This window comes from Cygnus olor, chromosome 18 (assembly GCF_009769625.2).
Source record: "Cygnus olor isolate bCygOlo1 chromosome 18, bCygOlo1.pri.v2, whole genome shotgun sequence".
Lineage (NCBI taxonomy): Eukaryota > Metazoa > Chordata > Aves > Anseriformes > Anatidae > Cygnus > Cygnus olor.
Genome location: NC_049186.1, coordinates 9,030,726 through 9,043,753, shown reverse-complemented (window position 1 = coordinate 9,043,753; position 13,028 = coordinate 9,030,726). Strand labels below are relative to the sequence as shown.

The 13,028-nt window shown below is 42.3% G+C and overlaps 2 protein-coding genes, 1 long non-coding RNA gene and 1 other non-coding gene across 14 annotated transcripts in view; 2 read left to right on the top strand and 2 right to left on the bottom strand.

Moving 5' to 3' along the window:
• The window catches only part of TEX2 (testis expressed 2), a 49,496-nt gene extending 40,976 nt beyond the window's left edge, over positions 1 to 8,520 (top strand). For all 7 annotated transcript variants that reach the window (XM_040530823.1, XM_040530824.1, XM_040530822.1 and 4 more), the window contains 4 exons: positions 3,145 to 3,267; positions 5,093 to 5,302; positions 5,511 to 5,631; positions 6,483 to 8,520. In XM_040530823.1, the coding sequence (XP_040386757.1) occupies positions 3,145 to 3,267; positions 5,093 to 5,302; positions 5,511 to 5,631; positions 6,483 to 6,605 (577 nt within the window). In that variant the 3' untranslated portion in view covers positions 6,606 to 8,520. The remainder of the gene's footprint in view (positions 1 to 3,144; positions 3,268 to 5,092; positions 5,303 to 5,510; positions 5,632 to 6,482) is intronic.
• Positions 8,521 to 9,089: 569 nt separating this feature from the next.
• ERN1 (endoplasmic reticulum to nucleus signaling 1) overlaps positions 9,090 to 13,028 on the top strand; it is a 40,331-nt gene continuing 36,392 nt past the window's right edge. For 2 of the 5 annotated variants that reach the window (XM_040530816.1, XM_040530815.1), the window contains exon 1: positions 9,090 to 9,777. In XM_040530816.1, coding sequence (XP_040386750.1) covers positions 9,211 to 9,777 — 567 coding nt within the window. In that variant the 5' untranslated portion in view covers positions 9,090 to 9,210. Of the gene's footprint in view, positions 9,778 to 10,271; positions 10,410 to 11,237; positions 11,393 to 13,028 lie in introns of those variants that run through there. The other 3 variants (XM_040530819.1, XM_040530818.1, XM_040530817.1) reach the window with 3 other exon arrangements.
• LOC121057193 lies at positions 9,500 to 9,634 on the bottom strand. Its single transcript, XR_005813692.1, has one exon. It is a non-coding gene; the product is annotated as a small nucleolar RNA SNORA76 (small nucleolar RNA).
• Positions 9,676 to 10,108, bottom strand: LOC121057122. The gene is made up of 2 exons (XR_005813650.1): positions 9,940 to 10,108; positions 9,676 to 9,747 (listed from the first exon to the last, which is right to left on the bottom strand). It is a non-coding gene; the product is annotated as an uncharacterized LOC121057122 (long non-coding RNA).

Here is a 13,028-nt window from a genome sequence, read left to right as displayed (position 1 = left end):
ACCTTTCATAGTGGAAAAAGTGGAAATTTCCTGGTGTATATGCAACTCTGGCTTTGCAGTGGATTGAAAGGAGTTGGGGAGAGGTGTGTACATGGGAGTGTAGAACTTGTCCTTTCTGTGTAACTTTAATGGTTGATTACACCATTGATAATTGTCTTAATAAAAGGCTTCTGTAGTAGAATTGTATTTTTATATGATTTTAAAATGTTGTGTGACTTAAAAATTTAGCTTTGTCTTATGCTTGATTTGGGGTCCTAGCAGTAAGGCAGAATATTGGAGATATTAACATGCAAATACTACTACAGCATGTTACAACTACTATAGTAAACCATGTAATAGTAAACACTTGTGGAAGGGAAATAGGCTATATATGTTATGCAAGGATAATGTTGTATGTTTCGATACCTTTATTTCATCATGGGAAACAATCACACCCATTCTTTAGTCTCCAATTTTCTTCATATTCTGCTTATTTACCAGTTACGATTTTTCAAAAAATTCCTTTAATCGTATCCGCCAAAACATTGGAGATAGGGAAAAAATTGTCTATACAGGTGGAGTTCTTGTTTGCTTGTTTTTCCCATCCCTACAGAATTTTGTGTGTATTTTCATATCTGTCCATAATTAGTGGACACATTGTTTTCTTATTTAAAAATGTGATTTCTGAGTGAGCAATAGGCCCACAGCAAAGCAAATGTAAATGCTTGTAGCTAAGCAACCAATTACTTTAAAGTGGAACTGTTAACTAACACTGTATTGCTCCCTGCACATGTTTCATGCTTGCTCTTATGTTTCACATGCTCAGGGCCAGGTATCATGTCAGCTTTACCAGCAGAGCAGTCTAATATATTCTAGTTTGAATGAGATTTATTTTTTCCCCTTAACTACAGTGGATATTATTTAAAAAGACAAACAACAACAGCAACAAAAAAACACTCAAAGGCTGAGAAATATAGAAAAGTTTGAGTTTCATCTATGCTTTCTGTTGTGTTAGTTCTTTTCACTGGCTTTGTAATTATTGGTTGACAATTGCTATGACAAATCAAAACTGTTTTGGACAGGCTTGCATCCACAGTTGTATTGCCTGCAAGTCACATGTGTTGGTTGCTTGTGCTCCTTTCTGTCACTCAAGAGCCTAGATCAAACTACCTCTTGAGGTGCAGCAACCAAAACCTCATGTAAGAAAAGCATCTCTTCCTCCAGAAAGAGATGGGTTGAAGACACAGCACCGAGTTTTAACTGTCCTTGTATATTGTCAGTATAAACAGAGACAAATCGATTACTATTGCAGTCCATTCTATCGTTGCTGCTGCATTACTGTTTGAAGTAGAAATGAAGTGTGCTGTAATACAGTTTGATAATTCTGTCATGCATGCACTCTCAGGAAAATGCTACTCTCACAAAGAAACACAAGGGAGAAGAATATTTAATTGTTAGTCTTATGAAATGGATACAGTAGCAGGTTCTAACATACCCAAGATTAGACAAATGCAGGCAGGCTAACCAGAATTACTGAAGTTTCATACTGTAAGTGCTTTTTGCTATAGAGTACCATGTGAAAACAAACTGACAAATGGTAATTCATAAAATATTGTGCAATCTGCTCAGGAACAATACTGTAGCTCCAAAGTAGTTTTCTGCCATTTATCTTGTATAAATGGTCCATTGTATGGATAGATCCTCTGAAATCTTACTAAAGCTTATTGCTTTGTTTAATAAGTGATCTTGTGGTCTTAACCAGTAGGTACGTGCTTGTGGAGTGGCTTGAGAGGGTCCTATTACCCAGGCAAATAAATCACCTTTTTGTAAGATGGTGGTATCTTTGAGCTTGAAAATCTATTGGGCATGCTTTGACCTGGGTGGTATGACGTGCACAGGAAAGTGAAGTGAGGACACACCCAGGTAGAAAATATGTAGTTTGATCTGACCTAAAAACGTGAGCTTTTCTGTGTCTGAGAAATAGCTCCAGCATTGCTATTTGGGTCAGTGACATGATCCCCCCTCCCTTTCCCCTCCCAAGTCCTCAGGGAGGTGGTTCAATTTGCTGTGCAGTTCCTCTTCTGCAGGTACAAACGCATCTCTGGGCAAGAAGAGGTTGATGATTTTGTTTCAGTAGCCTAGGTAGCAAATGCTTTGGTGTAGAGAGGTTGTGGGATTACTGCTCTTGTTCTTAAGTAGGCAGTTAGGAAAGAGTGCTGCTGTGCACTACTAGTGAGTTGTCCTTTTACATTAGGACTTTGTGCAGCAATGAAGGGTTTGTACCGTGTACAAAATAGCAGTCTTAGTTCATGCATGCCTTGTGTGAGGTTATTAGACATTTCAAATAAGTCTGCAAGAGCACGCACACACAAATAAGAGAGAGAGAACAGCTATAAACTGCATTCTAAACAAGTTGTAGAATATTTGAGTGCAGTCCAGAGAGCAAAAAACACGTGCTTTTGAAGCTTGTGTTGTGCAGCTATTTCACGCTCTCGCATTAGGTAGAGACCTGTTAATACTGAAGTGTATTCACTGTATCCTTCCTGAATTTTAATCCGTTTAAAAGATTTGAATTTGTTTCTGTGATTGTGTGCAGAAATTCTCCCATAGTTGAAATCTGGAAATTAGTTGCTACTGTGTGATATTTTGTACCCTAACCGCAGAACTTGTACTGTAACAGCAGAATCCCTCTCCCTCCCGCCCCATGCTCTTCTCCTTATTACATTGTTTGCCTTTTTCCATCTTAGACGCTTTTTTTCTCCCTAAAAAAACAACTTAAATCCTGTAAATACTATTCCCTCTGTCAGAGGAGGTTAAAACTTCACAACCTTGAAGGTCAGTTTCTTAATAGATACAGTGCAGGAAAGAAATACTTCCAGGAAAGACACCAAAGGGAGATTATAGTCCAAACTTGTGTGGGAGAAAAGGATTTCTGGAAAACATGTAAGAAATGAAACTTCCTAGGGTCACATTAGATGCTTCCTTTTTTTTTTTTTTTTTTTAAAAAAAAAAAAAGGCCAGACTGTCTGTAGAGTCATAGAGTTTATAAAAACAGAGGACATCTCAGAATCTCAAATAGAAATACATGTAATGGCAGTCAGAGCTGTGTGTGATGAATAGTTATTTAAGAATATTAGATTTGACCTGGAAATTGCATTCTTTCAGTTTCAGGCCAAGGGCGTATTGTCTTGCAGACAGCGATGAGGAATCCTCCAGTGCTGGGTCTTCAGAAGAGGACAATGCTCCTGAATTGGCAGGAGAGAAGCAAGTGACTCCAGGAGCAGAAGGGTGAGCTGCCTACATAGTGTTTCTTGTTAATCCCATCCCCACTCCCCCTGCCTCCATTTCCAGACTTAATACTGTAACTTATGTCTTGGTCCAGTCCCATAGTATTTGTCATGACAGGATGTCAGAGTGTGAGTATATCCAACTAATGAAACAAACAAAACTCAGACATTTCTAGAGCAAAGAACAGCAATCAAGTCATGTGCTGCAAAAGAAAAGAAAGCTAGTCTTGCTGCATGTTTTGCCTTGCTGGGAGCATTGTTCACAATTCAGCACTTCTGCAGCATAAACTGTATGCTACTTCATTTGACACCTCCCGATTCCTTTGCTATTAGATTACAGAGAGAGACAACTCTTGGTCCAGAGCACCTACGGGGAAATTCCCCCAGCCTGTCTTGCTTGGTAGCAGAGCCAAGAATAGACTGTTGGTGTACACTATTATAACCATACTGATCCTGCTGATCCCTTGTTTCCAGTGTGTTCTCTTCTTTAAGATGGTATCAAACAACTATTATTCAAGCCTGGATTTCTTGCTATTTTTTTTTTTCCTTGAAGGGCTTTGAGTATCTGTGCTATGCAATACTGCCCTCTGATGCTGCACAAGAATTCTAAAGAAAAATTCCTAAAATCAGTTTTGCCGTGTTAGGTGTTGCTTTGGTTGCTGTTCTGATTTTTTTAAATTATTTTTTTCACTTTTTTACATTTGATTGAAATAATGTCATGCGGTGAGAAATCTGCAGTATGCCTGAAATGGTCCTGGACAATCACAGTGTTTCTTATGTCTGAAGGCATCTCAGTGATCTTTATAGTGAATATAACAAGAGGTTCAGTGGTGTATTTAAAATGTTGCGGGGAGTTGTCTTGGAGTTTTGCTCCTAAAACCTTTTGAAAACTGTGTGATGAATTTCAGTGATGCATTTCATATCTTTAAAAATGTATAGATCACATTTAAAAATAAAAAATAATAATAAAAAAATCCTTACACCTTTCCAAAATCTGTATTGCTCTCACTATAGAATCTGATGAGAGTAACTACTTTCTAGTTAACTTGAATGTAAATGTAAAATCTGAAATCTGAGTTTACCCCTTTTGTATCAGCTGAGGAGTTTCTTGTCTTGTCTTGTGCTAGGGAGCAAGATCTGTAAAAGGCTGTATGAACATGTTTTTTTTTTTTGCAGGATAAGAAAATGTAATATCTTTAGCAAGGCTGTCTCTGTATATAACATTATGAACCACAATCAGGTATAATATAGTGTGTAAAAATACTAAATATGCTATTCTTATGGTATATATTTCTGAAATGTGATAAGTCTGAGAAGAGATGTACTCAGTCCTTAAAGCATCAGTTTTAAAACAGCTAGGATTCCCTCCATCTGGTATTATTGCCAGGAAAAGTAGTAGGCATCATTAACCATTTTTTGCAGTATGGTTGGGCCTTCTGTGCTGAGGATACGTGCATGTATCTTAGTGCATCTGTCCTAACAATTTTGTTAGAATGGTTATAGGCAAGTTGTCACTTCCCATGCCAGTTTGCTGGCATAAATGATATAAGTGTATTTGCAATTTCAAAACAATGTTGGTTTTTTTTTTTCCCAATACTATCTGGGAAAGAAGAGTGCTCAGAATTTCTGCCAGAAAATTGTAGCTGGTGGAGTGATGCCTGTGTGTGTGGGCATTGGGAGGTGCTGCTTGGACATTTGAATATGTGCCAGTGTTTTGATATAAAAATTCCAAAGCTCCAGTGATTTAAGAAGAATTCCTTAGGACTCTAGCAAATAATAGGTTTAATAAAAGTACCTTGATATACTTTTTGTATTCTCTGTCAAAGGTATGTTGGAGGACATCGGACAAGTAAGATTATGAGAATTGTGGACAAAATTACTAAGTCAAAATATTTTCAAAAAGCAACAGAGACTGAGTTTATAAAGAAGAAAATTGAAGAGGTCTCCAATACTCCATTGCTGCTAACAGTTGAAGTACAAGAGTGCAGAGGAATGCTAGTAATTAACATTCCACCTCCACCTACTGACAGAATATGGTAAGAGGAACTTACTGCAAGAGCTGTGCAGTGTTTCAGGTGTGCTACCTAATGGTAAAATGCAGCTGAAATGGGCTCTGGAAGAGGTACAATACAATGTAGTTGTAAATGAGGCATGGATTGCTATTAAGAGGACATTGATAGATAACACAGGTATATGCTTTGTTGGAGTGGTCGTAATAAAATCTGTCCTGTGTGCTTTCTTAAGGTATGGCTTTCGAAGACCTCCCTACCTGGAGTTAAAAGCTCGGCCAAAACTTGGTGAAAGAGAAGTGACTCTGGTTCATGTAACTGACTGGATAGAGAGGAAACTGGAACAAGAGTTTCAGGTACGTTTCCTTAACGGCATTTTCGCTTAATTAATGATAGTTTTGGTGGGTTCTTACATTTTTTGCATGTCCCCAATTTAATTCATGACTAACGAGCATTCTCCATTGCTCCTGTTCAGTGGTATGCATGTTAAAAATTCCTCTGAAACTGACTTCTGGGGTAGTCCTTAGACCATGTATAGACAGACCTGGATGGAAACCTGGTTTAGCACTTGCAGAATGATTTTAATCTGAAAATGTTATTTCCATGAAAGAAGATGGTATGTCAGAATGTGTAGTACTTAAACAAAAGCATGGTCCTAGGAGTTCTTAGATGGCAGAGGGTTAAACTGTTGTCTAAAATTAAGAACATATGAAGCAGTAAGGTCTCCCTTTACAAGTCCCTTTAAAATAAAATAAAACAATGAGTGATTGTAGTGCCAACTGTAAAAACAAAACAAGAAACCTCTGAATTTGCAAGTACTTTTAGGACGCAAAAACAGTTAACTGACCAGCTTCATTCCTATACAGTTGACATGAAATCAAAGCTGTTTATTTTATTAGAAATGGTTTGACGTGTGAGAGCTGAGAAAGCAGTAGAGTTGGTATGTTTCCTGTCATACTACTCTTATTTAATGGGAAGTGCAGAGATCTTAGTATTTCTGAGCTTCGTCTGCAACTGTAACACAACTAAATGGCTGCAGTTAGTGGACACTGTAGGGCTCTAATATCCAGTATGGGCATTGACTCAAACAAGGCTGAACTTGAGGAAAGAAGTATATATCTGGAATTTTTTTTAAACTAAAAGCAGAAATACAAGTTTTCAAGTGGCATATGAAATGTAACTTGATTTAATTGCATCTTTTCCACAGAAAATCTTTGTCATGCCAAACATGGATGATGTTTATATTCCTTTAATGCACTCAGCCATGGATCCCCGCTCCTCTACATACCCTACTAAAGATCTGATCACGGAGGCCCCTGATCAACCATAACATGTGAAGACTCTTGCAGTTTACAGTATTATAGACGTTATTCTCATGGTTTTATAAACTGTGCTGTAGTTCTCATCCTCAATTTGTGCCACTTTTTTCCCCCCTCCCAAGGACTGCCTAGAACCATACCTTTGTGCTCATTTGCCTGGTTATTGTTCCTGTGTACTTTAAGCTACATGAAGTGTCATTCCATTAAGCAGTTGATTTATTTTTGTACTGGCTACCATCAGGATTTTAACTCAGAGGCTAAGATGACCTGTTCCTTGGGGGAGGGAGGGAGAACCTAGCTATAATAGATCAAGGAGCTTGTTGACACAGCTTTTGTTAGCTTGTTTTCATGCTATGTTAGTATGCATTAAAGCATTGAAAGATTGTTTGGCAGCAAAGGAACTGCGTGCCAAATGGAAAAAGTCCTAAATAAGGAATGAGTTTATAAAAACTGGAAGAATATTTTTCTTTCTCAGGCAGTTGGAGGTGTAGAATGAACTGTTTTATGTTCTTTCACTTCTGCAGTCAATAGCTTGTGTCAAGCAATCGAAATATGAAATGCTTTCAGGATAAAAGAATGTAAATTGGATGTATAGGTAATATTGTGATTCAATGTGGTATATACATATTACTTTTTTCATATAGAACTTGTGCTTTTTTTGGGGAAGCAACTAGCCATAAAACACACACACACAACTATCAGTGAAGGTGGGACTGTCTTTTGTAAATGATGAGAAAAAAGTTGGTAAAGCCATGAGACCAAACTATAGCAAGCCGCCTTATAGTGAGGTACAATCACCTTGGTTCATGATTAATTCTGAATGTTTATAAAGACATGAGCACACATGAAATGTCTAATACTGCACATTACCAGAAGTACTTAGTTACCCTACTGTGTATAGAGCCTCTTGCTACAATGAAACACACTAAGTTTTTTCTTATAGGAGAGTTTGTTGCTGTGACTCTTTCCATTGCACTGTGTTTACATGCAAAGAGCATGGGACCAAATTCTCACATTACAGCTGTGCAGCTCCAGGCATCAAATTGCCAGGTGTTTGTGAAAACAGCTGTAATGGGAAGATTTTGACCCCTGTGCATTTTTTTTGACTTTGTGAAATAGGAATTCAAGTATTGCAGTTACTCAAGCTGATCATGATATAAAGACTGTTTGTGCTAATTAATGGCCAAAACTAATGGGGGATGGGAAACTGCCTTTTATTTCTATCTGATGATTCATGAGTAAATGTATGCAGTAAATTCAATATTTGAACACTACATATCCACTACTTAACACATGTAATATTTTTCTGATACTCAGTGTTGCCAACAGTTCATGGATGTCAGAAAACATTTTAGTTTACAAAGAAGGTGAGTTTTGGCTCTCCTTTTATAACATAATTTGCTTTTTTTTAGAAGTAATTTTTTAAGAACTTTTTTGTACGTTGTGTTGTCACATTTGATGTAAATCAAAATTTCCACGTGTAACTTGATGATTTACCATCTCTAAATGAAGCTATTATATTGAAGGTTTTTTAAACAGCACCTTGCCTGAAACATAAAAGAAAACTAGCATTTAATATATTTAAAATTAATTCTATATTTGAACACCTATTTTGGTTACCTTTAATTGAAATATTAGTATATTTGTTACCTGAACTCCTCCTTGACCATTCCAGGCTGTGTATATTCTGGGTTTTGCTCTGATTATGTAGGCATTATTTGCCTTTCATGAAGTCTGCATGTCTTGTACGCAGGTCTTTTATATGATTTAATTTTTATGTGCAATAACTAAAGTCAAAGGACTAGATGCACTAATGCGTAAACAGATTTAGATTATTACACAAGATTGTCATATTGCACTTCATAAACTGTGGGTAACTACAATCTGCTTGCTTTGTTTTATTAAATAAATCTATCTCATGTCAAACAATTATTCAATTAAAACTTATTTCTACATAGTGTTTAGCCACCGTCTTCTAATGGCATTTTTGAAGCAACTTGCAGAAGAGCAAGTTACTAAAATGACAAGTATGATATGAGCACTTTCAGATTTCTTAGTTGTAAGGGATAGCATATGATGATTTTAGGGTTAAACAGTTCAGACCATTTATTTTAACTTTTCCAACTGAAGGAGAAATTCAATGCACCTTGACAGTCTGAATCCCCCAGTATCTATACTGTATTATCTGTTGATTATCTGTTGAGCCAGCTATTTACTACAACTGTTAGTATTTACAAGAAGCACGTACTTTAAAAACATGCTTTTAAAATCTTATGTTGTGCTGAAAATTCTGTAATGATTACTAGTAGTGTACCTTCTGTAGTAGGTTTAGTATTAAAACTTTTCTGACCTTAAGTAGCTCTAGTCCTCCTAGACCCTGCAACTACTCTTTTGCCCAATGCTGTTGTCAGGGTGGGTATATATGTACTATTTTTATATACAGCTATGGTTTTGCACAACTCCATTCTCCATTACCTGCAGGGTGTCAAGATCACAGCTATTAAAAAATGAAAAAAAAAAAAGGCCCTGGGACTAGCTGCAGCTTGCATCACTGGACTTAAGTTTGCATTTTTTCTCAAAAAGGACTCCAAAGGCTCAGTGTTGACATACAGCTGGATGCATTTCTCTGGTTTTATCATTCACCTTCACCCAGAGGGTTTATTCCAACGACGACTAGGTCTTTTGCTACTTATTAGCTTTAAAAAAAAAAATAAAATCCCATTTAAAACTGAATCCTTAACCCCTCCCCAAGGAGCTGTGCAGGGCTCTGGGAAGGACTTACGTCGTACAGAACACGGTTATGGAGCCCGAGAACCCAGCTCCCCTTTGAGGGCAGCGCAGGGCGGCTCCCGCTCCCTCCCCCTCAGGCCGCGCCGCCATTTTGTGCGGCCGCCGCCCGCCCGCGCCCTGTACCTTGCTTTTAAAAGCGCCGCCCGGGCCGTGCCGAGCAGCACCAGTTATCAACAAGGGGCTCGCTCTGGCACCGCTGCTTGGCCGGCGGCGCCGCGGGCAGGGCGCCCCGCCGGCTCAAAGGCAGTGCGGAGAAAGGAACGGACGCGGACAAGAACCAGACGGACACGGTGGCGGAGCACACGCAGCTTTATTCACCCGGACGCTTCCCGCAGCTTCATTCTCCCGGTCGCCGCACGGCTCCTGCAGAAAGACACGGAACGAAGAGTAGAGGTTAGGGAGACCGCGTGTGGCAGCCGCCCCGCGAGGTGCAAGACAGCCCGGGCGCTCAGCTGTGGGTTTACTTCACGGTTGTCAGCAGTCTAACACGTGTCAAGAGACATCAGCGCAGCCCGACACCCCCACCGCCCCCCGCCGACCACGGGCCATACTCACCCCGCGCCGCCGTGCTGACAGAAAGGACCGTCACTCCCCCGCGCTGCCCTTTATAGAGCGGAGTCGCTCTGCGCCCCGCCCCGCCTTGCCTCACCCAGTAGGAGTCTCAGCGCGGGGCCGCGGGGCGGGACGGGCCGAGCCAAGATGGCGGCGGGCGCGTGAGGGGAGGTTTTGAGGGGGCTTGGCCCGCCCGCGCTCTCAGGCTCCGGCTGCCTTTTGGTCCCGCTGAGGAAGGACGGTACTGTTTAATTTACGCGGCTGTGCAGTGCTCTGCCGTAGCCCTTTGGTGTTGTTAAGAGATAGCGCTTCAAAGTGCCAGCGCGTGGTCTCCGCTCGGGCCTGGGCGGCGGTTCCTCAGCTCCTGAGGAGCGGCGCCCGGCGGGGAGCAGTGCTGAGGGAAAAAACAGCCCTTTATTAATGTACCACGACACGGAACACAGCTTAAGGCCAATAAAATCCCATGTGAAGAGGTAAAAATGGCTAAACTGGCCCAGCAGCGCTGCAATTTGGGGAGGGGGCGGCGGGGCCCAGCAGCGTGTGGCTGCGCTCCGTGCTCACACAGCGAGTGCTCGAAGCGCCCTGAAGGAACCCATCGGTACCAGAGGTGACGTTTCCATAGCTCCAGGATGATTTTCTGTATTCAGATTTGTGTGTTAGATCGTAATTGTGTCTCCTTACAGTCAAAGGCACGCTTATGAGAGGAGGGAGCAGCCAGGGCCGATCTGTTGGGTACATATTGCACACTGAGGACTTGGTGTGCTCTGCAGCTCCGCTAATGGTATCAGTATTAAAAAGCAAACAGCGTGCAGCAAGGACAAAGTGGCTTTGTTATATAAATAGACGCCTGAAAGCTAGGTCTTTGCCAAGCGGTGTACGTTTACTCTTTTTCTTTTCCAAGCCTCTTCCATTTGATTCGGCATTTGTTTATCTGTGTGGAGCAGCTTGGACCTTGTTAATGGCTCAGAGGGGCACGTCAATTTTGCATTTATTTAAGGCATCAGTGGGCACAACAGGCTCAACGTGACTTTGTCAAGAGCTATGCAAAATAATCTTGGCTTGATGTCCTCCGAAAATGCTAAAACCAAGGGGGCAATTACCCGAGGCGGGGGGCTGCTGGGCGAGCCTGCCTCCTCCCTGCACTTAGCACCCGGCAATGCCGAGAGAGGCAGGCGGGCGCTTTCCCCGTGGCTGTACGCTGGCCGGCGGCAGGGCTGGGCTGGGAGCACGCCAACCCGCCGGGCCGGGACCGACGTCGGGGCCTGGGGCCGGACGGCTCCGCCCCGCCGTGCGGGGAGCGCCGGGGAGGCCGGCAGGAGGCGGCGCGGCGCGGGGGTAGCCGCCGGGCGGCCCGGAGCCGCCGCGGGTGGCAGCCATGGAGCCGCTCCGACGCCGCCACCTCCTCCTCCTCGTCAGCCTGGGCGCGCTGCTGGCGCTGCTCCTGCCGAGGCCCGGGGTAAGCAAGGCGCGGCCGGGGCGTGATCTCCCCGCTGGGCCCCGGGCGCGGAGGGTGGGCACGGCTCAGCCCCGGTGTCGCGGCACCCCCCGGGCCGCGGGAGGCCTCGCCGCTGGCAGGCCGGGCCCCCAGCAGGGTAGGGGAGCGGCCCCGGGGGGCGGCGGGGCTGTGCCGAAAGTTGGCCGTGGGTATGTGCCCACCGCCCCCGGCAGCGCCGGTGCTTGCGAAGCCGGTGCCGTTAGTGCCCGGCTGGGGGTTGCGGGGGCGGGCGGGCTGCAGGGGAACGGCCCCGGGCAGCTGGGGGCTGGCTGCTGCTGTAACCGGGGTGCTTGGCTGGGGCTCCGGGCCACGAATATAATCGTCCCTGGGATGTAAAAATAGAGTTAATTTCCTGTAAAGTTATTGATAAAAGTAGGATGAGGAAACTCTTGCAAGCCAAAACTGTGTAGGTGTATAGTGGAACTAGTGAGATGCTGGATCTTTGGTCTGTCCCATTGCTGTATCATAGAATCACAGAAGGATTGAGGGTAGCAGGGACCCCTGAAGATCATCTGGTCCTACCCCCCTGCTCCATCAGGGTCACCTATCACACACGTCTAGGCAGATATTGAGTATGTGTTGAGAAGGAGACTCCATATACCATCATTTATCTGGTAAACTCTTATGCTATAACCTCATAAGGAGAGGGCCTTGTTTTCTTTCTGAAAAAATAATAAATATGTATACCTATATATATGCTGATGTTCAAATACAAATGATTAGCTGCATGCCTGGGAAAGGCTGCTGAATCCCATCTTGGGACACTTTGATCATTCTGCTTCCAGAACAAAGATAGCAATATGTGTTAAATTTATAAATGGTTGGTTGGTATCCAAAAGAGACTACAGTTCTACATTCAAAGGTGAAAGACAAGGTGTACAAGTCACTGCACTACAAACCTCTTAAGAAATAACCAGTTTGGTCATAAGGTATTGCGGGGAGCGACAAAAGTAGGGGCAATAGTGAAGCTGGTCCAAAGCAAATGGAGTTCTGAACAGATCATTTGTATGGAGATAATCATTTTAAACAGTGTGCCTTAAATTGTGTGCTGTCATGTATGAACTGAGATCGTGTTCAAAAATTCAATTCTGAAAGGTGTTCTTTGTAAATTCTCAGGGTCGTGAGACAATGAAAAAGACCAGCTGGCATTTGCTGTTTCTATTATACCTGAATGTAGCAGAGGAAAGTTTTAGGCTGTGTGCTTTGATGGATTGCTTGTTGTTATCTGAAAACACTGGTGTAATATGTGGGGTTATCATTCTGGTTAAGCAAAGCTGGAGGCTTTGTTTTTCATCTGGGATATAGGAGCTCCACTCCCCTTCTTTAAAAGTAAACACATTTAGTAATGAAGCTATGTAACATATTTAGTGTTGTTATTTGATTAGGAAACTGAAGGAAAAAAAAAGCCTATCAACAAAAAGTACATTAAAGTCATTAGTGGAGCGTGCTAATGGTTCTAGATTACAATATTGGCAGTTCAGACTAGGAACATCTTTCTACCATTTATGATTATTTTGTAGCTGAGGTGATTTTGAGTTGTAGGTAAGAATAAAACTGTAGTTCCTCAGAGAAGAGGGGGAACTTTTCATTTGCATTA